The sequence below is a fragment of the Amyelois transitella genome, chromosome 6 (assembly GCF_032362555.1).
Source record: "Amyelois transitella isolate CPQ chromosome 6, ilAmyTran1.1, whole genome shotgun sequence".
Classification (NCBI taxonomy): domain Eukaryota; kingdom Metazoa; phylum Arthropoda; class Insecta; order Lepidoptera; family Pyralidae; genus Amyelois; species Amyelois transitella.
The window spans coordinates 4,283,024-4,309,709 of NC_083509.1; the positions used below are offsets into that span (position 1 = coordinate 4,283,024).

Genomic DNA, 26,686 nt, shown 5'->3' on the forward strand with positions numbered 1-26,686 from the left:
ATGTATTCCTGATGTCAAATTTGTGAGAAAAGTAAAGGAATCAAAATTTAATAGAGGATCGGTGTTTACTTATCCTACAGTAGATGACATTTGTACCATGAGACATTTGGATGATATTGTTCTAGTATTACCAGAGCCCAACATCTCTCGGCGAGGACAAATCATATTTGATATTGATTTGAGTAATTACAACGTACAATAGGTTTAACTGTTTTGACTTATGGTATTTTAAATTTTATTTTCGAAGTCTTTAGACTGACTATGATTAAGACTGATTTAATGTTATGATTATAATTAAGGAAGTATCAATGCCAAATATTGTGCCTTATTTTTTGTTAAATGTTTACCTACCGCAATGACATTCACCTTCTTACAAACTTTGATGAGAACTTTGATAGTTGATTAAGTATTTGTTTATGTTTGAATTAGACCGCTGATGTCTAGAAAATATTGTTGTTTTAATACATATTATAGTTACCGAGAGACCTGATTAGATAAATAAGTACAGACATTTGATACATATTTTTGAAAGTTTTAATTATATTACCTGGGTTAACTTTATTATCAGAATTCCTACCTACTGAATTTTTAATATGGTAAACTTCCAGTTCCAATGTTCTTATTTGTTTTTTTATGTACATTTTGGAATTTTGAGAATTGGTTTATTTTTGTAATGTTTATTTTAGTGATTGTTGTTGAGTTCTCAACATTGGTTCCATAGTATAATTAAGTTGTTTGAAATAATTGGGTGAGTTGCTCTTTTGCGACTGTGATTTTAGTTATTTTACACGTTGTTTAATAATATGCGTGCCTTATTACTAGTATAGTAAAAGTTAAATTGTTTTTAAATTGCTCAGACTGTTGATGATGATGAGTGAACTGATTAGATAAATAAGTACAGTTATTTGATACTTATGAAAGTTTAAGTGTTATTAACCGGGTCAATTTTATTATTAAAGTTCCTACCTACTTAATTAATATGGTAAACTTCCAGTGTTCTTATTTGATGTTTCTTTTTTGTATCACATTTTTCATTTAAATAAACATACTTAAAGTACATTCAACAATTTCATTTAAATAATGACTTCCCCTTAAATTGTTCCAAATATATCCTACATTCTCTCCTTTAGTCCAACTGATTAATCATCGTACTTCCAAATAACCCCAATATAGTGGCACTATAGTTTTATAGTCCTCTTCGCCCGTGGACTTGTTTAAAAGTGGACGTGTCGCAAGTTGTTTCTATAAACATCGGAGAAATTGCAAGCTATTTACGCAAATTAGTCAGTGCATCAAAGGTGTATTAGGGGTCTATCTCCTGTGTGGTACCAATAAAATAAATAATAAATAACCGGCTTTAATTACTACGAACAGCGAGGCGTTCGAGCGCGGGGACCTACCGCCTCACCGCCACGATAAGAGACGGTTGTGATTTTTCGTCTCCCTCCGCCACACGGCGTGATACGAGATCTTACGAAGGCGACCGACTGCACTAGCTTCGAGCAGCTACGACACTCTGACGCACGGCCTACGGAAAGCCTACGAGCGTACTTTGCTACGAACGAATCGTAGCTTATCAACACCCAAGTGCCGTTATTTTGTTGGCAGCAAATGAATACGTAAGTGTCGTTTCTATTGAATGTTTCTAATTAAAAACAATATAGTAAACTGTCCAAATTGGGCTTCGGCCCCAACGAGTTTATATTCTGTTAACTAGATAAAGATTTACAATAAGAAACAATGCCTAACCTGGCACGGTCCCCGCCATTAAACGGGTCCCTCAGTATGTCTGATTCTGATGTAAATAAAGCGGCTCTGTTCCCGTCGCCTTTAGAAGAACTTGTCCATATTACGCAACGTGATAATAAGCGGCGGCGGGTCGCGGATGAATCACGGGTACTGAGTACTGAGACGGCTGACATTAGAACTATCATTAGAGAGGAGTTGCGTGAATTTATGACCGGAATGCAATCGCAACAGAATGCGCGCCTGGATGTACTTGAAAATCGTATATCGGAGATTATTATCCAGAATGATACGACTCACAAGAAAAATCTTGACATAGTCAATTCTATCGAGTTTGTTACTACCAAAGTGCAGGATTTGCAACTTGCAATAAACCATATGGAAGAAGACAGGAAACAACTTTCTTCGCAAGTATCGAGCCTAGATGAAAAATGCGACATGCTGGAGAGAATTTCTCGCAAGACATGCATTCAAATAAGAAATGTCCCCAGACAGAAGGCGGAAACCAAAGAAAAGCTTTTTGAGATGGTCAATAGCCTGTCTTCTACGCTGGGTGTTCAGCTGACGGCCACCGAGGTGCGCGACGTGTTCAGGATGCCCGCACGTCAAGATAAAACCAACACAACAATAGTAGCTGAATTCTCCTCAACGCTTGTTAAAGGAAACATGCTTACCGCAGCCAAAAGCCACAAATTATCCTCTATGAGATATAAAACAGAACAACTGAACTCGTCCCACATGGGGGTTGAAGGCCAAAAAATGGAGATATACCTCTCAGAGCATCTCACTCCTCAAGCTTCTAGGCTTTACTTCCTGGCACGAGAGTTCCGCAGGTCAATGGGGTACGACTACTGTTGGACTTCCAATGGACTTGTGTACCTTCGTAAAACTCAGGGGCAGCCCTATATTTTAGTTAAAACAGAAGCCCAGCTGCAACAGTTGCGGACTAAATGACTAACTTTTTTCATCATTATTGTTAAACTACTTATATTTGTACTATATTTAAAAAATAGTTTTGTTTATCTTTTCTCTCGTGTGCACTTTGTTTATTTACTTGCATGCAAATATGGTAAATGTCAGTCATATTATGATAAATTTTTATTCAATCTTTGTGCACTGGATATGGAATGGTTTAAACTCAATACAATATTTGTTTTATGTTTAAAACTTACACAATATAAAAATAGTCTTAATGATTCCTTCTCTAGTGTGTACTTTTTGTATAGTATTTCATGCACATATGGTAAAAGTCGGACATCTTATGATGGGTTTATATTCGTCCTATATGCACTAAATATGAAATGGGTTAAACTCAATACAATATTTGTCCCATATTTAAAACTTATACAATTTAAAAATAGTTTTGTTGATCTTTTTTCTAGTGTTTACTTTGTTTATAGTCTTGCATGCGCTTATGGTAAATGTCATTCAACTAATGATAATTCAATGTTCGATCTTTATGCACTAAATATGAAATGGGGTAAACTCAGCACATTCCTACTAAGTTACCCAAATAACACTTTGAATCGTGGTTATAAACTCCTATACTTTTCTGACATTAAAATAAATCTTGAAACGACTTACCTCACTACTGAACTCATATATGGATAACAGACAATTATTTGATGAAATTGACCAATCGTGTTCCACCTCTTGTAAGCTAATAAATGACCCTAACCAACTGGGTTTGGAACTTTCTAACCGGACAACAGATAAAAATAGTAGATTTAATATAATATCCATGAATATAAGGAGTATAAATAAAAACCTTGATAATTTTTTGATCTATGTGACTAGAATTAACGCCAAAATAGATATGATTGTGCTATCGGAATGTTGGTGTGACGAAGACACAGTCCCTCCGACCATAGATGGTTTTTCAGTCTTCTTTACAAAAACCAGTCACAACCAAAATGATGGCGTGATTATCTACATTCACGACACTGTAAAAGCCACAGTACGAGAAATCAAGCTAAAGGATGCTACTTGCATGTCTGCTCAAATAGGTAATATGACTGTTTTTGGCATTTATCGACCATTTGGTTTTACCGATCCAACTGCCTTCCTTGATTCTTTGGACACATTGTTAACTACTAATAAAACAAGAAATATCGTAATCACAGGGGACATTAACATCGATACCTTGAACACATCCAATACCTACGTACGAGATTATTTGGAAATAGTTGGTTCACATGGACTGCAAACCACTATCGACATGCCTACCCACACTAAAACCTGCATGGACCACCTAATGTGCAAACTGACGGGTTCCTTCCAAAGCTATGTCCTTTCCTCTGACATCACAGATCACTACGCAACATTCCTGTCTATCAAATCATCCTTATCACCAAATACCAGCACAGCAACAAAATTGACGAGAACCAAAATTAATTACAAGACCTTAGAAGATGCTATCAAAAACTATGATTGGAATCCATTCTTAAATACTGAGGACCCCAATACAGCAGCAAACATACTAATCAATACTTTGCAAGATCTCATTCTACTTAACACATGCACATTGACTTTCTCTAAAAGAAAACGACCCCTTAAACCGTGGATTACAATGGGCCTAATTAAATGCTTTCGGAAACGCGATCGTTTGCACTTACTAGCAAAAAAGAATCCGGATGATATTGACATAAAGCATGTTTATTTACAATATCGTAATGTCTGCAATGATACGGCTAAAGCTGCTAAAAACGATTATTACAGAAATAAATTCAACCAATATCATAAAAACAGCAAAGGTACTTGGGATACTGTTAAAGAACTATGTAATCTAACAAGTAGCCGTTCCCTAGCTGAGCCATTGCTTAGTTTGCTACCCAAAAAAGAAGATTCCCTGAATCTTGTAAATAGCTTTTTTACTTCAGTCGGCGGAAACCTTGCAGCAGACATATTAAATAAACTAAACACCACTGAATCTGACCTAACGTTAAAATCTTCAAGTAATACTTCGCAAAGAACGTATTCCATGTTTATGTGCCCAACTGACTTTATTGAAATTGATAAAATTATAAGAAATCTTAGAAGTAATAGTGCTCCTGGTGTTGATCTAATTCCTACAATTATACTCAAACATTCACGCATAATTCTATCTACTCTCGTAGCTCACCTGTGCAACCTAAGTATGTCCACTGGATCGTTCCCTACCATATTTAAGAGCGCTGTTGTTATACCTGTTTATAAGGGTGGTGGGAGGGACTCGGTGTCGAACTATCGTCCTATCTCTTTGCTCAGAACCATAAGCAAAATCTTAGAGAAGGTTGTCAATATTCGGTTAACCAATTTCCTAGAGAACAAGGGACTGCTAGCGGACAATCAATATGGTTTCCGACATGGTAGAAATACTGAAGATGCGGTGGTTGCCCTGTCTGAAATTGTTATTAAATCTCTAGACCAAGGCGACAGATGTCTAGCTATTTTTCTTGATTTGAAAAAAGCCTTCGACACCGTGTCCATTCCGCTACTCTTAATTAAATTACAGGAATTGGGTGTCAGGGGCACTGCTCTTGATTGGTTTAATGACTATTTAAATAACCGGTCCCAAGCTGTAAAAATTTCCAACACATTGAGCTCTAGTTTACCGATCACACATGGTATCCCGCAAGGCAGTACACTTGGACCTTCCCTATTTCTCATATATGTTAACTCTTTATGCAAATTGAGGATCGACGGTAGTATTCTGGCTTTCGCTGACGATACTGCCCTTATCTTCAAGGGAAGTACGTGGTCCCAGGTGCAGATAAACGCTGAGCATGGACTCCAAAAGGTTATGACATGGCTTGACAATAACCTCCTCACCATCAATGTACCTAAAACCAAGTACCTTTGTTTCAGAACCTGCGGTGCCACTAAACCTCCTGACAATTTCCGCCTTAAAATCCATTCAGGAAGCTGTAATGAAGTCGACACCATAAGTAACATTTGTAACTGTCCCCTTCTAGCTCAGACGGATACGCATAAATATTTAGGTATTATTATCGACCAAAATCTCAACTGGGCACCACACATTACGTTTCTTAGCAAAAGAGTTCGCAAATTAATATACCTTTTTAAAAATCTTCGGGAGTCTGCAGACTTGAAACTTATGATAAGAATATACTACGCGCTATGCCAATCACTTTTGACGTATTGCATTCCAGTTTGGGGTGGGGCTGGGTCCACTCATCTACTTGACCTTGAAAGGGCCCAGAGAGCCGTCATCAAGGTCATGTTAAAAAAACCTAGGTTATATCCTACGGACAAACTTTATAAAGAATCTGGTTTACTCTCTGTCCGGCAACTATTTATATTCAACTCTGTTCTTCGACATCACAAAACAATTGACCCGTCTTCGCTAGTCTCTCAAAACAGGAGACAACCACGGCCGCGGGTACCATCATATAACCTTCAACTTACCCGTTCCCAAACTTACTACTCCGGACCTTTTCTTTACAGATATTTTAATGACAATCTGAGAATATTCCCTATGTGTAGGACATCACTAAAGACAGCTTTAAACCAATCCTTAAAAACCCTTACCTATGACTCAACTGAACAACTTCTTAAACCTGTAATTTAACTGACCCACGTGACAGGCCATCTTCATTCTTTCTATTAGATTTGACTTCATTTCTACTTTTTCTACTTTTTACCACGTATCCGTGTACTAAATTTCAGCAAAATTCTACCCACTGACCTTCGCATGTTCGTGTTATAAACGTACCCACACGCGAAAAATACAGTCACACACTTACATACTTAATAACTGACCTACTGATTTGGTGCAATTTTACATCCATCCGTACATGTATTTCATACTTAGTGCAAACTTTCCAATAATTTCCCTATTCCATAGATTTATTTACCTATCTAAACCTTTTGTATTTTTAAATGTTCACTTATAATCTAATCTTAAAAGACCAATTATTGGGGTGGAGGGTTGGTAACCTGAGACACAGGTTTTCTTAGTTCAGGTGCCAGCCCACCATGGTCCTTACAGTGTGTATTAGCTCTTAAGACTATTGTCACATTTGTATCGGATTATGGTGAGAAATAAATGTTATTATTATGTTGGTACATGTAAAATGTGCACGGGCCCATAGGGACCCGGTCATTTGGGAGGCGTTCATGGGGCCGAAGCCAACATGAAGAGGCCCTTTGGTACCTTTTGTTCTAAAGTGAGATGGCTGCAGCTGTGGAGATCTGTCTCTTGATGAACCATTGGGATGCACCAACGGACAGCCCTCCATAGCTGCCAAACTATTGCCAGGAAGGGATTTACTTAATTTGGGTCATGCGGATGGGATGCTAATGGATTGGATTTCTGGGCTATGGAGTGAGATACGGACATCTGCCTCGAAAATCTCTCACATAATTTTGATTAGGCAGATGGTGACTCGCTGCTCATTGGCTATACAGCAGCCTGTGGGCACCCTAAATAAGCCACCATGCGGCGGCCAGGGCGCAACACGTTAAAAGCAGCTATAGGATGCCGAGAGGTGCGGCCCCGGTTTCACGAGCACGAGGCATGACCCCGTGCTGGTTTCCCCGCTATTACGCCATTACGTGCAATACACTTCCATCCTGGAGCATAGGATCTGCTCTTGCGACTCCACTCTGGCCGGCCGGCCAAGGCAAGCCAGAGGCGGGGAAAGTGTCACTGTGTGTATGTGTGTGTATGGCGCATGTCTGTATGTTCCCCAGGAGGTAGGGTCCGTGGTGTCGCCACTCACCAACGGCTTCGCCACAAGCCGCCCCGCGGAGACTGCCTGCACTGGGAAGGAAACCCTTCCACAGAGGGCGATGGGGTCGTCACGTCCCGACGCCTTTATTATTATTATTATTATTATGTTTCTCCTCTTAGATTTCACGGGTCTATACACCCCGGATTTTTGAGAGGCTTGCGTGGGGATATAAATCCAACACGTAGAGGCCCTTTGGAGAAGTTGATGTTATGTTGTTCTCCTGCCAAAACCCGTTCCCGGGCATATCAATAGATGATATGTCCATGAACAGGTCTCGGCAGGAGGTGGAGCTATTACAAAATAAGGAAAAGGATTATGGGTTATGGAGTTGACGTTTGGATGGATTTAAACTGGGCTATTGTTGGAGAAGTTCGGACACCTGCCATAATCATGAATACGTGACTATTATGTGGCAGGTGGTGACTCGCCACTCACTAAATGGGCCCCTCAAATCAGTCACCATGATTGGCAACAAAGGGGCAACATCGGCGTGGGTGGCTAAGGATGTCGAGAGGTGAGACTGCGGGGCGTGAAATCGTGGTGATCCAGTCAGGCACCCCCGGCGTTATGACATTTTACACTTCCATCCTTCGAGCCTATAGCTCTCGCGACTCCACTCTGACCGGCCGGTTAAGGCAAGCCAGAGGTAGGGGTCCTGTCCCTCATCGGTTTCCACTCCGACCTTGGCGAAGGAAGATCGGAGGCGAGGAACAGGGGCCTCCCCTGGGAGCACTCAGGTCCGTGGGGTCGCTACTCCCCAACAGCTCGCCACAAGCTGCCCTGCGGAGACTGATTGCACTGGGAAGGTGACCCAGGGGGCGATGGGGTCGTCACGTTCCGACGCCTTTATTATTATTATTATTATAGTGCAAGATTTTACAACAAAATTGAACAAGAGCACTATAGACATATAGCCAGGTACACACTATCAATGTTCTGATTATCGCCAAACTGATTCAAATTAAAACTGGCCTACATTTTACTGAAATATTAAACATTTTGTGTCGATTTCCAGATAGCCCCAAAATTGCGAAAATTGGAACAGCGCTTATAAAACAGGCTATCTTCGGAATTTTAATCAATATACGTTTGAAAATAATAGTTCCGGAAACGCCACTTCAAAATCTGTCCAAATTAATCATCAAAACAGGATTATTTAAACATAAAGTCGTTAAAAAAATTGTTTTTTACCAAATCTTGTACCAAATAGCCCCATTTTACGGTACAGTAAGTAGGCATTTATGAATTAAGTATCTCTGACAGCCTGTCATATAAAAGTTAAAAAAATATACGATAAAAATGGCACATTGTATGTTCTCATTGCTTTTTTTTAATAACCCTACAGGTTGAAACGTTTTGTTTAAGAATCTTTTGTTGCTTCCGTATGCAAAATTAGTATAAAATAGGTAATCTACCTATTACTAAAATATGTATTGTATACCACTACCATGGAATTAAGAATAAAATTAGATTTTTCCGATTTCTGGTTCCTACTAAGACATATATTTTATAAGTAATAATTTTGAGTTTATAATAAAATACTCCTATAAAATGTTTGTATTAAAATACTGTTAGAAAATTATGTTCTAAAACAAGAAGGAACATTACATAAACAAAGAGATTACAGTTATGAAATCAACTGTTGAAATATGAAGGCCTCAACACTGCACTCTTGAATAATGTGTACTAATAATAACAGAGTAAAATTAGTACAATACGAGAGATTCGCGTGTTTATAACATGTCGAGGTTATTAATAAATGAGAACTGAAAAATAGTTTTGACCTAGAATTAGTGTCCATTTTTAGTGTGCCATTATTTAAATCTATTCTCTTCTTTTATACATTCTGCAAATGAATTACGTGACAAATGCAAATAGAAAGTAATAGGTCAAAAAATAAACATTATAGTACTGTCACAAACAACAATTAACAATCATAGGACAGCATGTTAAAAAAATAAACCATACAAACAAATTAAATGCGCAATAAATAAATTGGCGACATGCGGTCGCTATGTGTCATCTCCTTGCCTAATGAAAAATTATAATATAGACTTGTTACCGTTATTAACCCAATCCATTGAAGTATCTATTGAGGCATCTTCAATGTCCAATAATAAATTGTCTCTGTCATTTTGTCTATTATTTTCAGAGGAAAACACGACATCTTCATCATTAGTCTGTAGATTCACATATGAAAGTGACTTCTTCTTTTGCTCAAGGTCAAATATCTCCAAGTCATCTTCTTCATCCTCATCAGATTCCATGGTTAATGGCACTCGTGATAGTTCCAAGTTATCTCTCCGGTCATCTGACTGGAGGATACCGTATCTGAACTGGTTGGCATCGTTAATTCCGTGTGTACTATTGGTGTCATTATTTTTACCCTTTCTCCTGAAAATTTTAAAAACAAATCTGTTTATTATGTAAAAAAGGAAATAAACCATGTCATGTCAATAAACCATTTATAAGGTATTTTTTGTGTAGTGAGGCACATAATTTTAAAGCTGAAGCGATTTATCTTAGACAAATTAATTCTGAAATTTATATATTTATAAATTTAATTTTTTTTACAATTTATTTTTTATGTCCCTTTTATTTTGCACTAGATGTATCGTCCTGCATTTTATGCTATTCTACAGATAACAGGTCTATAATGCATTCAAACAACTATCTATAAGCAGCTATATGACTTACACACAGTAAGTAATATGGGTATATGAGCCGAAGGCTGCAATGTGCTTTTGCATTATAAAGGTTTTTGTTAGCACAGACAACAGTTAATAAAAATAAATAATTTACCTATAAAATATTAAGTAAGCTCCGGCCATCAATGCAAATCCACCAAAGACTATTAAAGCACGAGTTAAGACTCCTGGATTATTTAAATCTGCAGGCATAGTTTTTGTAGTGGTCCCATTATGCTTTGTTTCATCCTCAGGCATTGCCGGCATCACAACTTTGTCAGTTGTGTTGCCTAAGTTTTGTGTAGATACAGCACTTTGGTTGTTTGATGTTGAATTCACTGGAAATTTTAATTGATAACAGAATTATACTGCTAGTCAAGGATGATACAATACCTCCTGAATGACCATTGACTATGCAGAGATTAGAACAAAAATATCAAACTATCATTATTCACAACTTGAAGCTTAAAGAATTAGGTATTTAAATTATTGGCACATACATTTTGCTTTATATTTTTTTACTGAGAAGTTACAATGTTAAAATCATCTTTCTGTTCATTTTTAAAGAGAATGTGCCTACAGCATTCTACTCAATTATTTGAGCCTGGAATTTTCTAACAAATCTTAATAAATATCCCTATAACTTGATATAATATGCTTATAAGACTGGAACAAATGAATCATGTATTACATCATAAAAGTGATTTAAGTGATTAGCATTCAATGTTGAGTTTTACCTGTTATGGAGGTATCCAGCTTAGGAGTAAGATTTGATTTATGGATTTCATCACTAGGCTGAATAGGAACTGTTGGATTAGCAGAAGAATTGCCTGTAGATTTTACGTCACCTGCTTCATTTAAAACTTTCGGATCTTGAACTTGCCGTTTTCTTAACTTCATCATCTTTGCTCCATTGTGCACAGAAGGCCAAAATGAATATGAAAATATCCTCTCCAAATCACTACTCCCAACCAATTCATCCTGATTTGGATGATTTTCAGTCGTCTTCACAAAACTCAAAAACAATAACAAGAGCCCGCACCGAATTATCATGATACGAAATGAAAACGGGGAAAGTTATCAAAAATACCACTCATAAATACAAATGAATAGATTTAGTTCCTTATAAACAGAAAATGAAGATATTGTGGAATCCAACAGTCTCAAAATATTCAATTAGGGAAAAATAGGCAGTTTGATGCTTTGATGAGATGACTTTTCTTTCGACGAGCGAGCAATAGCAAGCAATGTGAATGCAAGCAGAAACTCAAACTTGACATTGACTAATGCCAATTGATGTCAAATGAACCTAAACTTATTTGACACTGACATTACTTTAAGGTTTTTTTTTTATACAGAGAATGCTTCGACGAGAGAAAATTAAAGATAACCTTTATCATAAAAAATATATGGAAAGGTGATTCTAAGGTTTTATCTGCCCCTGACTATACTATACAAGACATATGCAAGACGAAGTAAAAAACAAGTGGGTATGTCTAGGTTGGTATTAAAGGTAGGAACATAATAAAAACATAAGGAACATTATAACACTCTCGTGGATAAGAAATCGATTTAAAGTTCTATGAATAAAAATGGATTTAGTGATGCATAGTTCCGACCAGAAGTTTATTTATGGCGGAGGGCCGCGGTAAGACTCGCCAAAAAGACAGCAGCTCCTGGGCTTCAGAATGGAGTCTTGGAGGTTAAGCACTTCAGTGATCGTTTATTGGCCTTGAGGATGCTTATCATTCTGATCTGGTCGATCGTAGCAACTTTGACAAAGGCGAAGTTCTGGTGTCAAGTCGGCGAAATGTTCCACGTTTTTCCAATGAAGCAGGCAATTGTTTCGGGTGGTGATCTTAATATATCTTAACTGTCACGTAGGTAGGTAAGGCATGTGAGGAAACGCCAGCCAGATGGATTTCGAAAAACTGTTACTGTCCCGTTTTACGTCATAATAAAAAGGGAAACAGCAATATTTTTTCGCGCGATAAAAACGGCGTCACACATGCCATGCCACCCCATATATCTTTCCCCTTAATATCGTAAAAGACGACTAAGTAAAGGCTAATACACTCGGAATTTTTTGTAGGTGATAGGCTAGCAACCTGTCACTGTTAGGATGTCTGAATCTGGCCTTTCAATGCTATCAAGACTGTAAGCTCTATCTACACGCAAGAGATAGAGACGTGATTGTATGTACCTATTAATGGGTAGTTGTTGCCCGCAATTTCGTTTACGAATTACCTCAATAAAAAAACTGACCCCCGAGTATTGCCCCTTGAAGGGATGGGGCAGTAATTTTTGTAGGTATACTTTCCAGTTTTTAGTTGGAACAAGCTTAACACATCACAGAAAATCCCATTCAAATCAGAGCGAATCTTTCGCGTGATGCGAATAAAAGTCACCTTTTGGCTTCTTACACGGTCACCTTTTACAGATCACCCATATAGATTTTTAGAAAATATTTTTCAAGTACCTACAGACATCATCAGTTACAATTTAATCATATACATATACATAGGTATGAATGGATTACTAAGATAAGGTGAGTGAGTAAGCTTCTTAGGGTAAGATCGTAAATAAAACAAACAATCACATATACTGTATTATTTGATTTATTCAAATAGACATTTACATAATATTAATCATATATTTTAAAGTAGAATTTCCAAATTTTAATTTTTGGTATCTCTATATAACACTGATTGAGTATCCACAGTATGATAATTGTTAAACCTAAAGTTACAAACATCGGTACATTTTGTTCCAAACATTTAAGGTACACAGTAAATATCACCTACAAAATTGAACAAGTTAGAAATAGTATAGTTTTATCAAAGGACTTACTAATAAAATTTAGTGTTGTTAAAAATATCGGCAGTGATAAAACAAGCCAAACGCACTTGGTTCTATTTCACATTGACCATTCATGTTAATGCTAGATTTCTTACATTTTATTCAAGATTCTGATTTCTATTTAGTTGCAACTGTTGCAAGTTCTCGCATAATTTGCATCAATAAATTACCATTTAACATTTCAAATATAAACCAGTCAAAACTAACTACCTACATTCACTCAAAACCTCACGTCGTAAGCACACGTTACTCTCAGACCCCTAGAGCAATAAATTACAAATTACCCTTATGTTAATTTACAAAATTAATAAATATTGTAATATAAATAATCGAGTATGAACTATTTTATACAAAATGTATAACACTGAAATGATATCACGTGCTAAACGCGATGTTAAGACCGCACTACATTCACGTGTAAATAAGTCAGCCTATAAAAATAGATTGCACATAAGACCATTAAGAAAATATTTTGCAGAAAAGATCTTAACACAATTAAAATAGTATTCTTAAATAAGATATTTATTTTTGATATTTATACCGCCTCAAAAACCTCGCTTTTATAAATCATTCTTCAAGTTACGCAAACGATTTCACATTACCAATAAGTAATGCTATCCATTGTAAAGAATTCACAAAGCCGTGATACTCGTAAGCCATCTATGGTATCGTAACGTCATCTACAGTATGACTGAATCCTCTAACGTCAATGCTAATTACAAAAATGTGCATATTGTGGTGAATGAAGATTGTTTTATGATTTGACAAACAATGGCCCCTTGCAATAAACTCAATATCGAAGTGATTTCTCAAACCAAGCTACTTAGCAGCACAAGCGGTATATCTACTCTCGTATTCGTCTATAGTTAAGTACATAGAATTAATGTATTTCTTTCACACCTACTTACGTTCTTAACGAATATCGTATTTTAAACTTCCAATAATATCTCTACTTGCTTATAATCCAATTTATGTGGCTAATAAATCTCCTGAAACTTTAAATATAGTACATAATTAATATTATTTTACTCTAAACAAGTATGTATCACTTCGAATAAGTGAACATGAAGTTTATTCATTTTTGTTCAGTTGCAGTGGACTTTGATGTTGTTAAAGTTGATTGAAAATTTTACCCCGTTTAAAATAATGAAGAAATTTTAAAATATTGTCGAATTTTAATTAAGTCTTAATCCTAAAACCATGGCACACAAATTACCTCTAACAAAGGAGGGAACGCTTCACAACTGGGGATTACTCATCTATTATCATGATTCGTTTCATGGTTTTTAAATTCATCAAAATATTTAAACAAACTTCCAAGAAGATATAGAAAATCTGAATAATGAGCAATTCAGTTTACGTATCTATTTCACAAAATAAGTTGACAAAATATATATGTTTGGTCACGTTAGTCTCCACAGTCAGTCTTCCAAGAAAAAATAGACATTACTGATGAAAAAACTGTAAAGTTAAAATGGAATGTTAAAGAAAAATAAAAAAGGAGATAAGAAACATCAACCTAATTATGTGATGATCTCTAGTTTATATTCGGGTGTAAGTATTTTGATTTGACTAGGTAGGTACTATAGACACGCATCATTTCAGGATAGCAAAACTATCGCAGCTCAACAAATCAGAATGGTATCGCTCTTAATTCGTCACACGGTCCTATATCTATAACACTTTAGGAATAGGTAGCAGATGATTCTGAAACTAGCAACAAATTTTATTCATTCTAACTACAAAAATTGTTGTCCCGGATTAGGACGAAATTGGTAGTTTCTCCCGACCTCGGAGGTGCTGAAAGTTAATGATTGGATGCGTTTTCCAATTCTCCCTTTGTCTTGTAGGTTCTCACTCCAAGCGCGCTTTGTAACTGGTCTTCCATATTTCAGCTAGAGTCACAGCAGAGTGGAAGCGATGGAAAATGCAAAGCGGGAGAGTGAAACGTTGGACGAGGGACCAGGCGACGAAACCGTAAAAATCAAGTTGCACCTGAAAAAAGTGAATAATTTGGTTAATAAGAAAATTCTTAACCTTGGGTTGGAACTTAAATACCCCTAATTCTTAGCAAATACAGATGCAGGGAAGTACCATGCAGTATATCCTGTACAGAAAGTAAAGTAGTACCTGGGTTTGCTACATTCAGTGGTATTATAGGAGCAGTCAAATGTGCTCCATACATGTCTGGATTTACTACCGATATTTCTTTTAATACTGACCGGGTTAGCAAGTACTTTCTGCGCCTCGAAGGTGTAGATGAGCCACATGGTAACATTGCAGATGAGAAGGAAGGTGACGGCCTGGCGGGCGGGCTTACTGCGCTCCTGCTCTGGGAGGTGGACGCGGCGGCGAGACACATCGGCAATGAACAGCAGTTGAAGGACCACCTGGAAATTCCGAATAAATAATTAGCATGAGCAAAAGGTACTCATTATGATAGTTCTAAGGGATGAGCAAACCAATATAGTCATTTAATCGATTAAGAATGACATGTGATTTCAATTTCTCTTGCATCTTTGCATACTCTCGGTCTTAATCTTTTGTTGTTGTGACTAAAACCCCGGAGTTCAGTTTAATGTGTATATACGTGAAATGATTTAAAATAGTGTTTAAGGAGCCAATTCATTCGAAATCCATTATATCAAAAGATTTTTCGTTAACTTTTGTAAACAATAAATAAACTGAAAAATTAATTTGACACAGAGACGTTGGAAGTAAGTTCCTAGCGAAAGTTTACTTTGTTATAAATTTTATTATTACTTTTCCCTCTCTTTTCATCGGGATGATTCGAATCCAGAACTTTTAATGTTGACTTAGAATTAAACAAACAATCACTAATTAATGTTTACCTGGAGTACACTCAAGCATCCAGTTATCATGACGAGCAAATTCGGTTCGTGAGTAAAGGCTCCCATTCCACCAGCAATGACGCTGAACACGGCATAGACGAAGAGTCCAAACGCAGACACACGCAGCAAGATGTCGTTGAGGTCCGACTGTTCTTCGGAGCGGAACTTCAATGATTGTACCCTGCGGAGAGGCTCGGTACAGGAGGGAGGGCTCGCACTCCACTTCATTACACGACCACTGGTCGATTAACAGAAACGAACCAAAATAGGTAAAAAAAAAACAAAGGAAATGTAGTGTTCAAACACGGAATTCGTGATGGTGTTAAAAGAAAATTACATGGGAATGTAAGAAATAACACGGATGTGTGCATGATTGATTTGGAGGCAAGTGACGGAATTTGGATAGTGGTTGATTGTGATGGGCGTGGAAAAGGAACGGAAACAAAAAAAAACTAATTAACATAAATAAGAATAACTAAATTCTACTAACGAAAAAGAAATCAGGTAGAACAATAAAGTACAAAAAATATATCAAAAGATTAATCCATATCACAAAGAGGAAGTTAAAAAGAAAAAGCACTTTACTACTTATAGTTACAAAATCAATGTTCTAAAGATAAGTTTTTGATACATTCAAGTGATATTGCACATTTTAGTCTTTTAATTTTCAAAGTATGTAAAATAGAAGGGATATCAATTTCGACTTACCGTATAAATCCAATCAAAATTGCCAGAATAGAGAGCACCATCAGTGCGCAATGAGATACGTCAGCCAAATAAATCGACAGGCGCTTCAACTCCTGGTGTCTTATCAAAACGAAGAAGAGTATCAAGCAGATCAGTGATGCGACCAGTAGAAGAAGTCCACAGAAGAGTCCCTTGGAAGCTCCAGCGCAATCAACACGGTTGCCACGTTGAGCCGCTGCAAGTGCTGCTGCCCTGCGGGATAGAACAGCCTCCAGACGTCTTTCCAGATCTTCATCGTTGGCCACACTGCAACCAAATGCGTGCAGAAATCAGCCAAACCCTTTTGCTAGTTTTACGTTATCTACAGTTTGCTCGTGCACAATCGTTGTTATTTAAACGAAAAAAATTGGGAGGTGTTTGTTGGTTGGGATTTTACTAAATATTATATGGTTCGCATTATGTTATTGAAATCGATAATAAATTATTATGGGGTGAAACTTTACCTATTTTTAAATTCTATTGTTAAAATTAACTCTACTGAACTAGGTACAGACAAGATTATTAAAATTAATATTTACCTAGGATAGCGGCCAATATGCTTCCACATGACGTAAATAACAGCAGCTCCAATAAGGGAATATTCGATGATGAACGGATAAAGATACGGTGCGGAGTCAGATACTATACTACCCATAATTGGGTTTCTTCCGCACACAGTGGAGTTGTCGATGTTGGCAATCAATGGCGCTGGATTCAGAGCATCAAATGACTCAAATATCTCCAATGAATTATTAGCTAGAAAGAAGATGAATTATAATTCAATAAAATCATTAATACAAATAAAATTTATTTAAAACTTCTTATATTGGTAAAATAAAGTAAAACCTACATCTAAACATTCAAATTTGAGAATATATTGAGAATATATATACTTCATGCAGAAAATGTACAAGTTTACATACACTAGATAGAAAGAAAGAAACAGTTTATTACGACAATCACTCTAGTAAGTAAGTAATACACAAAAAAGAACTAAGCTTTATATGTGTATGCCATACAGGTCCTGGTTCACTGATACGCTGAACACGTTCAGCACTGACTTTCACCTAAACTATTTTCTTTCTTTCTTTCTAGTGTATGTTAACTTGTAAAAATATATGTATGTAAACACTAAAAAGTAAAGAAATCTAAAACACGTGTAAACTGATGATGTGAAGTGTAAACAAAGACATAAATGGACAACCCCTAAGGCACTATGACAACAAAAATAAGTGGGTAATATCGACACAAGAGACAATCTGCAAAATAAAAGTGCAATTGCGAATAATGAAACGTGATTCAAAACGACACTCCGACAAACCTGAATGTGGTGGTTCATCTACACGATAAGTATCGACACTATTTCCCCACTCATCTCTATCAGTTATATATGATCCCGCAGTTGAAGAAGGTGCCGTAGTCGTAGAGTACATAGAGTTAACAATGGGTTTGAAAGTCGAAGAAAGCCACTGGAATACTTCCAACATGGCTGTTTGCGTTTGTGTCACTTTTTCTGCCTCCTTGGTTAGTGGTGCAAATGTGGAGGTAGTAGTGAAAGGGTTATCATTTGGCCACGAATCATGCGATTCATGGTCATATCCCATATTACCGTATCCTACAGTGGTCTTTATTGTATCAATCAGTTTTGATTTAGGAAGGTACCCACCACCCATGTTATAATATGGTGAAGGAGTGGTCGCTGAAAAATTAGTCGAAAACACTTTAAATGTTAACATATACATGCATATTAAAATAAATGTTTTACTGGGACACCGTGATTTAATAAAATTAGTATATCTATTATAAATGAACACTAACTTGTCGTGGTTGATGTAGTGACAGTAGTTGGGGCAGCTGCAGTAGTTGTGACAATGTTCAACATGTGTTCACCAGCTGATTTTATTGTAGTCGCTGCAGTTGCCGCTACAGTCGTAGCAGCAGTGGAAGCAGCTCCAATCACTTTACCAGAATGCCTCAGGGTGTGCTTCCGGATCACTTCTGAGGAAAAAGAATTCATAAATATCTAAAAAAATTAACTAACTTTACCACCACAAGATACGACAAACAAATAAAAATCTTACTGCCGAGAACACCTTCTCCAGTTACTCCAAGGGGATTCCTTACGTGGTAGTCCGTAATTTCTTTCAAGGATTCTAATACTAATGTTCGAATCCACACACAAATATTGGTAGCTACGACGTGCATCAGCCCAAAACGAGCTATCACTTTGAATCGGTGGATATTTAACTACAAATGAAAAACATGATATTAGTTCGTGTTAATACAGTCTAATTAATAATAATAAGTGTAGACAATAATAATAACACTTTCAGGGGAAGTTAAACTATGTAGATTTTCTTAAATAAAGTGCCTGAATTCTTACCCGAGAGTTCATGAAGATGAAATACATTTGCATGAAAGTGAAGACCATTTGAAGAACTGGGTTGACACCTTTCAAAATAAGATAACAGGGTGACTCCAATGGCAACTCAAAGAAAGTGCCAAACTCCAAACCATTGTAGATCATTGTTCCAAGTCCAAAAGCTGTAAAAAGTTGTCTTTAGTTGAACATTGTCCTTAAATGTATTAAACATGTAAGTATTTTTTATGATTATTCAACTTACCAATGGCACCAATTCGAAGGAAAAAGCTACCATGGCTGTGGTCATTTTGGGAAGTCTTGCGCCTGCGTACCGGCCTCGCCACAGGTCCAGACTCCAATTCAACGATGTCTTGTTGCTGTAAATAACAGTTAAAGTTAATATGTACGAAAATACATTGTTTGTACCTATTTATGTTTTTTTCGATTAACAATGTCTTTCTTAATTCGTTTGTTTTTTTTTCATAATTGTGAAATAAAAAGGAAGTACGATTACGTGGTAGGTACAACTAGTAATTTGGTTTTTGGTTTATTTATACAGATACATGTCAGTAAATTTACGCAAAATTAGTACATATCTACAAACGCTACGATAAGAGTCATATTTATTCGTTAATTTACCGGGGATACGAAATTCCATAAGGCAACTCTAGAAATATTCAAAGCCCTGTAAAACACTGTCAAAATCTGTAATTAAGTACGTATACACACAAGCCTTAACATGTGAAAGCAAGTCGAAAGATACAGCAGACAACGACAAAAGCACTTACAAAAATGTGTTTCTAAATACATCAGCACATCCAAAGCTTTCAAAATGATAAGTAAAAATACGTAAGTTCAAGCAAGAGGCGTCATCTTATACCTCACCTGTTCAGACGCATACAATTGCGCCATTTGAATTTGCAATTGTTGTTGACGAACTTTATCACGCATCTTACGGGGATACACCTCCTGCCCAAATGATATGGAAAAAACAAAAAGTTGGCAGCATAAACAAAAATAAATCATGCGGCTTGTTACGTCCTGAAAAAGCTTCGGTGTAGACAATTTAATGTGAGGGGGCAAATTATAAACTTGCGTTGATGTGCGTAAAAATAAAATCATGAAAATAATATGTTCAAATAATTTAAAATTAACATCAAATCAAATACATGGTTATATAAAACAGAACGACACGAGTAAGCGACGAAAACGTGGAATATGTTAAATACAATAATGATGGATGTGCTGTGTAACAGTAATGAATTGTGCACTGACCTGAAACTGGCTTTGTTTCTTGGCGTCTTTAGCTGCCTTTTCTTTAGCGCCATCCTTTTCCTTATCCTTGTCTTTAGATTTTCCTTCTTTTTTGCTGTCTTTCTTAGCATCTTTTCCTTCTTTACCGTCCTTCCCCTCTTTTGCTTCCTTATCTTTGGTTTTCTTTTCTTTTTCTTTTTTCGGTTTCTTCTCTTTTGGTGGTGGTTTTGGTTTTGGAGGGCTTCCGCTGCAGCATGCGCTCTCTGAAAAAAAAATTTATTTATGTCAAATATCTTGTGAATATTTGATTCATTGAGAATATTTTGCCTTGTTACTTTTATATAAATAACTCTTACCTTGAAGTAGGAAGCAGAAGACGTACAATAAAAACAATATGCTCATGCCATATAAGTAGGTGAAGAAGCCCTCGTAGTAGTAAAGGGGTAGGTTGTGGGTGATGACGTCACTGATGACGTAAGCAATGCAAACCACTACTAAAAGCTTCGCGTAGATGAAACTTGATATGATGAACAGCGATGTTCTGAAATAGAAACAACCCAAAGGTTTTATCAAAATGGCCTTGAATTTCGACTAATAAGCTGAAAACATAATAAAAATTATAATACCATGTTTACTTTTGTTTTATACTGAATTGATATTCAGTATAAAACTATGAAAATTAAAAACAGTTCAGTTGTGAAATATAAAACTTAGTCATTGTGTCAATCAGTTCTTCGAAATTCAACAGAACAATAACAAGTAAGGGAACAAATTAATTTTAGTTTTAAAAATAAATAAGTTAGTAAATACGAGTATGTAACTAGGTAAGTTGCATAAATGCATATCTCCGTTTAAATTTCTACAATAGAATATAAGGCCACAAGTGAAACACCCCACACAAATTCTTCTTCATCTCTCACGGGTAGACAAAGTCACAGCACTCGAAGACCATCTTTAGCTGAATAGCTTACTGCTGGAATAGCGATTCCTATTTAATAAAAATGATAAACAATTTCTTAATCTTGTCCGGTAACTCAACAATGAAAAAGTAATCAACATACTTTTTAGACGGCTTCGGTTGTACGCATTTCAGCTCCATCTCTTTGTTCGCAGTGTTATGTTTCTCGGCGATGGCTATATCGCTTCCCTGCTGCCTATGCTGTCCTACAGGCAGAGTCGCCATATTGTCCACGGCCTCCAGGTCTACCGTGGCCACCTTCACTTCAGCCTCTGTGGGCTGGTGCTTGTCCTTCCCCATCACTGACACTTCACGTTTCACCGGGACGAAGGGTCACTACAGGGCGTCCATTGTTATCGGTTCAGGGTTAAGGATAAAGGTGAGGGCAGGACACTGTCACAGGAATTACTTTACGGCAAAAGGCTCCGGAAATGCGAAGGTGCGGCTCAAGACCGAGCCTCTGGCTTGAGTGCGCTGAGAGTTGCGCAGTAACGGATGCTGCGCGACTGGCACTCTCAATAGGGGCGGCACCGACCCTCCCGGGCGCTCCCTATTTTGTATAAATTGCACTCGGAATGGCAAGAGGGTCGTAATTTTTGTACGGCGTACAGATTAGACGGCTTATTGGAGGGAGAGGGGAATGCATGTTGACTGCACTTTGGTGTTTTTGAATTTTTGAATAAGGGAATTTTAAATCTCTCAGAAACCGATCAATTGGTTGTTCGAAAAATTGACACATTAATTAATATATATGTTAAGATAAGTTTTACTTTTATTTTATAGTTCAAGATATCTCTTAATGTGGTGAAAATATTTATCAATATTCCACATTTTTTCACTCTAGAATTTTACAAATAAAATTCAAGATTTGATTTGACAATGATTCTTAATTAAATGTGGCGCGTACGTTTTTAATGAGATGAGTATAAATATCACAAATTAACACAATGTTAATTTCCGTTTCCGTGTTCCAAATTTTGGACAACCCTAAAGTAATTGGCGACAAGCGGTCGATAGAGGCGCGTCTCTCCCGGAGAGCTTTTGGGAGGCTGCGCGAGCGACCCACTGACCCGGCCTCTGCTCCACCCCCCTCTTCCTCCACCGAAACATAAAGGTAAAATCACGCACCCTACTGGTGGCAACCCTACCAATGCACATGCAATGATCTTTACAAAAGAAGTGTAATAAAAAGGGAGTCTGCAGTAATGAACATCTTATATGAATGAAAGCGCATGCCCGACTTGTGTAAGTACTTGAGTGCCTTCCTTTAGCCGACCTTCCACGTTAGGTCGACGAACTCCAGCTATTAAATCTAGATCTATAGGAAGTTTAGTTGTACGCGAGCTGAAGGACGATACAAAATCTTAACTTATTCATGCATTAATTAGTTGTTGTAACAAACATCATATTGTAGTAAGTAAAATATACATAGGTACGTACCTACACAACCAGTGTTAATAAAGGAAAATTAAAACATTATTCATAAAAGTTTATTAGTTTTATTTTAAACGATTTTAATATAATATAAAGATTAATTAATTACAATTCTGGTTTGGGATGTTAAAAAATGAAACTATAACCCATTAAAATGTCACTAAAATTCACTGATTTACTGTTAGGCTATGGTAAATTTAAACTGACGATCTTTATTATTTGTGATGACAATAAATTTGGCTTCTATAAAGTTAACTTTATTACACGTAGAATAGCAAATTATCCAGGACAATAGCTCTTTTAGGCGACCACATTGGCTTTGTAATATTTTTATAATACTAGCTGTCCGGCTAACGTTGTGTTGCCATATAAAAAATTTTAAGAAATATCTAGTTTTAAAAAAATTTAAGGGTGGACAACCCTTATCACAAAGGGGTATGAAAAATAGTAGTATGTTGGCCGGTTCTCAGACCTACTCAATATGCTCACAAATTTCATAAGAATCGGTCAAGGTGTTTCGGAGGAGTACGGGAACGAACATTGTGACACGAGAATTTTTATATATAATATTTATTATTTATATTTTCTTTCGAACCATCTTCTTTTAAAGTTTGCTGCTGTAATTTTAGATTATAATCATAATCATTTATTCCTTGAATACAATACAATAGGTCTTAATTATTTAAGTACAGTTTTTCTTGCACACATATTCTACCTCTCAAGACGTCGGAATTATAATATAAGCATATATATTTTAAATAAGCAGCGTTTGAGAATGGCATACAAATATGGCGATTATTGCCATACATATTTACTATACGTATACGCGTTTAGAGTATACGACTAATGATCTAACTACCTACATATTTAATCGCATAAAGCCTATTTATATTCTGAAATTCTATATCATCAAATCAACTAACGTTACAAATAAACAATGAGACCTGTTTTTAATAAATGCAAAGGATTATCTGCTTGCCGCCAACGAGACAAAAGATTGCGACAAAGCAATTAGTAGTCCACTGCTACCGGGCTTCGTTAAAATTGCCGTATGCATTCTAAGTACCTGTGGTACAATTGCGTAATGTGTTATTTATCACAACACTAAACAGTTTGAAGTCACTCGCCGAATTAACATCATCGATGTAACTTTAGAAGTATCATTTAACTTTCATTGTTATGAAATCAGTCATACATTTTTTTGGGAAATTCAGATGAATGAATTCTCACTGGAGGTCTTATGTCACAATGTATTTGTCTGTTTCTGATTTATTTAAGAGCATATTCAGTTAGGTACACCTACAGCACTGTCTTCTTAGGAAATACAACTTTATGAGTTACATCTAGAACATAAAATGGCTATCTATTACCATAATAATCACGTTTCGGCTATAAACCTTCAGAGTGCCATATTTTTATGATTAATTAGCATCTTTTTATGGCAAGTCGTTGCAAAATTGGTGATCTCTATATGGAAAGTCTGTTTTGTCAATTGCTATTGTGATGACCGCCGGACATCTATAATTGTTGAGGGAACATCCTTGACGCATTTCTTGGCCTTGAATTAATAGAACTACAGTGAAGGATCACTGGTTACAATTTCGAATATCAAAAAGTCGTACGATGATTAGAAACAAATTTACTCTTGTTGTTTACGATGAATTTTTTTTTTCAAATATTTTGCTAAAGGCTCAATGCATCAATCATAATGTAATTAGTAATAATTTCAGATTTATAAACCACAAACAATAACAAACAAGCGTTACGACCACAACATAACAGAGTTATAACCATAAAATACCAATAGCCCGTAGTCTTGTACGAGTACTATTGTTTATGTGTGTAACAATACTATTCTGTGATTTACGGTGTTGTTACTCCATGATTTATAACTTCATCTGTATACTAGAAAAATCTGTGATCCTAATGATAGAGAACAATAGAAAAAAAGTACGGTAGAATTAAGAACCTCCTCCTTATTTGAAGACGGTAAAAGAACAAAAGTACCTAGTAAAAATTTCATTATTTGGGAAGCTCAAAGTATGTTGAAGTACTTTGAAAGTAATACTTATTTTAATAAATCGTGTCGATCTTAAAATGAAGGTAGCCATTACGTGGGTACTTACAATATTTGACCAAGCCGACACCTTGAAAATGGAAAAACCAAAGACAACTATCATCAGTGTATTAAATTTCAAGAAAAACCTATCTGAAGGCCAGGTTTTGCAGTGATAGATGTCGGTAACCTACCTCTTTAATATAACATGTCTATATTCCTAAGGTTACCTACTTTAGAAATGTAAATATATGTATAAAATATAGTAACGGTATCCTTCCATCATCAAGGGACCGTCCACATCCGATCCCACAACGAACGAGCGCCTTTGACCGTAATTAAGAATGTGTTCCATTGTCAGGATATTTAACATAAGATTTAATCTCAGTATATAACGCTCGTGGATAACAGAAAAAGATCACTCCGTCTGTTCCTCTGAATGTCGTAATAGATGATTAGTGGACAAAATAAATTTAAGCAGTTTATTGGAATAAAGGTACTATTGTTTACTTGAACAACATAAACAGACAAATTAAATTTAATTCAGAATCTTAAGGTGATGCTTTAATAGAATGTTCAAGCGCTGCGAAACAATATCTCTGACAATGGAACAATTGCCTTAATGTTACATAGTAATTGATTTTCTACCTTAAGTAAAGGGTAGCAAGATCTATAATAAAATTGTATTTTACTCACACGTGGCCTTATTTAGAAGCTTCCATGAAGGTATGCGTACGACCATTTAATCGATTGTCCATCCATGCGACGGGGAAGTGCTTTGATTAAAGCTTCCTCCCCTTTATTTATTTTTAAATTGTCCATTGGAGTTTTTGTGTGACGCGACGCATCATTCTACTTCGTTAACTAAATAGACCGACAATGACCTAACTATACTCAGACTGTTGATGTTGTAAAATTTTCAGACCATTATTTGAAATTTTTTAAACATAAGATCTGTAAGATATAACATTACATTGCTATATTATTCCATTAAATAGATAGATAATAAATAGTAAGTATTTTGTCATTGCCAAATACTTACGTTCAACTTTCGAGGAACTTATAAGCATGTCAATAGCAAACAAGATGTTATAGAAAAGGCAGGCAAAGACGAGATACAGATATGGTGTTCTGTCGAAACAAAAAGTAGGTATCGCACATAAAATACATACATACATATGATCACGTCTTTATCCCTTACGGGGTAGACAGAGCCAACAGTCTTGAGAAGACTGATAGGCCACATTCAGCTGTTTGGTTTAATAATGGAATTGAGATTCAAATAGTGACGGGTTGCTAGCCCATTGCCTAAAAGAAGAATCCCAAGTTTATAAGCCTTTCCCTTAGTCGCCTTTTACGACATCCATGGGAACGAGATGGAGTGGGCCTATTCTTTTTTTTATTGGTGCCGGGAACCACACGGCATAAAATACATGTGAATCTTAAATACTTCGTTTGAAGTCTCATGGAAATTGAAATATTAAAATGAAAGCGTCTTCACCTCAAATGATTTAATTTTCGTGTCGCACACCTTGATGTAAAATTATGGGTGAAATAAATCCTCTTAAATAGTCAAGCTCATTCTCCATAATACAGTGATTTATCGCAAGAACAGCCATACATTATTCATTTACCGATCCTTCGCATCAATTCTCTTCAAACCCAGAAAGTACCTACGATTGTTTAAGCCCATTTAATTATATTATCTAGTGTTAAATGTTTATAATAATAGATCAAGCAATCAATTCTTTAAAAGATTTACAAAAATTTATTTTCTATAAAGTATACATTGTATGCTTTAAGTACATTTTTCTATATGTTATTTTACAACACAACAATGCACAACTTTGTATTTTTCATGCTTCACAAAAAATTTATGGATTTTTTTTTACAACTCGTTATCCAAAACAATCATAGAGTAAAGATTTTCACGTTTTTTTTTTTACTTTGCCTATTGCAATACTGTCCATTTTAGTCAAAAAGTTTATACTGGGCGACTCGCATTTGGCCAGTTTTT

The 26,686-nt window shown here is 36.2% G+C and overlaps 3 protein-coding genes across 8 annotated transcripts in view; 1 reads left to right on the forward strand and 2 right to left on the reverse strand.

Annotated features, from left to right (window-relative positions):
* Positions 1–1,476: 1,476 nt before the first annotated feature.
* LOC132901830 (uncharacterized) lies at positions 1,477–6,800 on the forward strand. The gene is made up of 2 exons (XM_060944609.1): positions 1,477–1,619; positions 5,593–6,800. Exons 1-2 carry the CDS (start codon positions 1,612–1,614, stop codon positions 6,314–6,316), a joined length of 732 nt encoding a protein of 243 aa, XP_060800592.1. The 5' UTR covers positions 1,477–1,611; the 3' UTR covers positions 6,317–6,800.
* A 782-nt stretch (positions 6,801–7,582) lies between these two features.
* LOC106131151 (uncharacterized) lies at positions 7,583–11,425 on the reverse strand. Its single transcript, XM_013330149.2, has 3 exons — positions 10,906–11,425; positions 10,284–10,506; positions 7,583–9,875 (listed from the first exon to the last, which is right to left on the reverse strand). The coding sequence occupies exons 1-3, from the start codon at positions 11,219–11,221 to the stop codon at positions 9,524–9,526; spliced, it is 891 nt and encodes a 296-aa protein (XP_013185603.1). The 5' UTR covers positions 11,222–11,425; the 3' UTR covers positions 7,583–9,523.
* Positions 11,426–12,789: 1,364 nt separating this feature from the next.
* The window catches only part of LOC106131368 (proton channel OtopLc), a 41,316-nt gene continuing 27,419 nt past the window's right edge, over positions 12,790–26,686 (reverse strand). For 3 of the 6 annotated variants that reach the window (XM_060944679.1, XM_060944676.1, XM_060944682.1), the window contains exons 4-14: positions 20,578–20,762; positions 20,243–20,484; positions 19,230–19,344; positions 18,989–19,149; positions 18,687–18,852; positions 18,424–18,603; positions 17,145–17,361; positions 16,588–16,872; positions 15,880–16,117; positions 15,250–15,417; positions 12,790–15,022 (exon numbers count right to left, since the gene is read on the reverse strand). In XM_060944679.1, coding sequence (XP_060800662.1) covers positions 14,882–15,022; positions 15,250–15,417; positions 15,880–16,117; positions 16,588–16,872; positions 17,145–17,361; positions 18,424–18,603; positions 18,687–18,852; positions 18,989–19,149; positions 19,230–19,344; positions 20,243–20,484; positions 20,578–20,762 — 2,098 coding nt within the window. In that variant the 3' untranslated portion in view covers positions 12,790–14,881. The remainder of the gene's footprint in view (positions 15,023–15,249; positions 15,418–15,879; positions 16,118–16,587; positions 16,873–17,144; positions 17,362–18,423; positions 18,604–18,686; positions 18,853–18,988; positions 19,150–19,229; positions 19,345–20,242; positions 20,485–20,577; positions 20,763–26,686) is intronic. The other 3 variants (XM_060944678.1, XM_060944680.1, XM_060944681.1) reach the window with 3 other exon arrangements.

Excerpts from the sequence above, each read along its gene's own strand:
- LOC106131151 (XM_013330149.2), bottom strand. The coding sequence starts at position 11,221 with ATGATAATTCGGTGCGGGCTCTTGTTATTGTTTTTGAGTTTTGTGAAG. Across the intron at positions 10,507-10,905 it reads GCTGGATACCTCCATAACAG|TGAATTCAACATCAAACAAC; the intron begins GTAAAACTCAAC and ends TAAAATTTCCAG. Across the intron at positions 9,876-10,283 it reads GCTTACTTAATATTTTATAG|GAGAAAGGGTAAAAATAATG; the intron begins GTAAATTATTTA and ends TAAAATTTTCAG.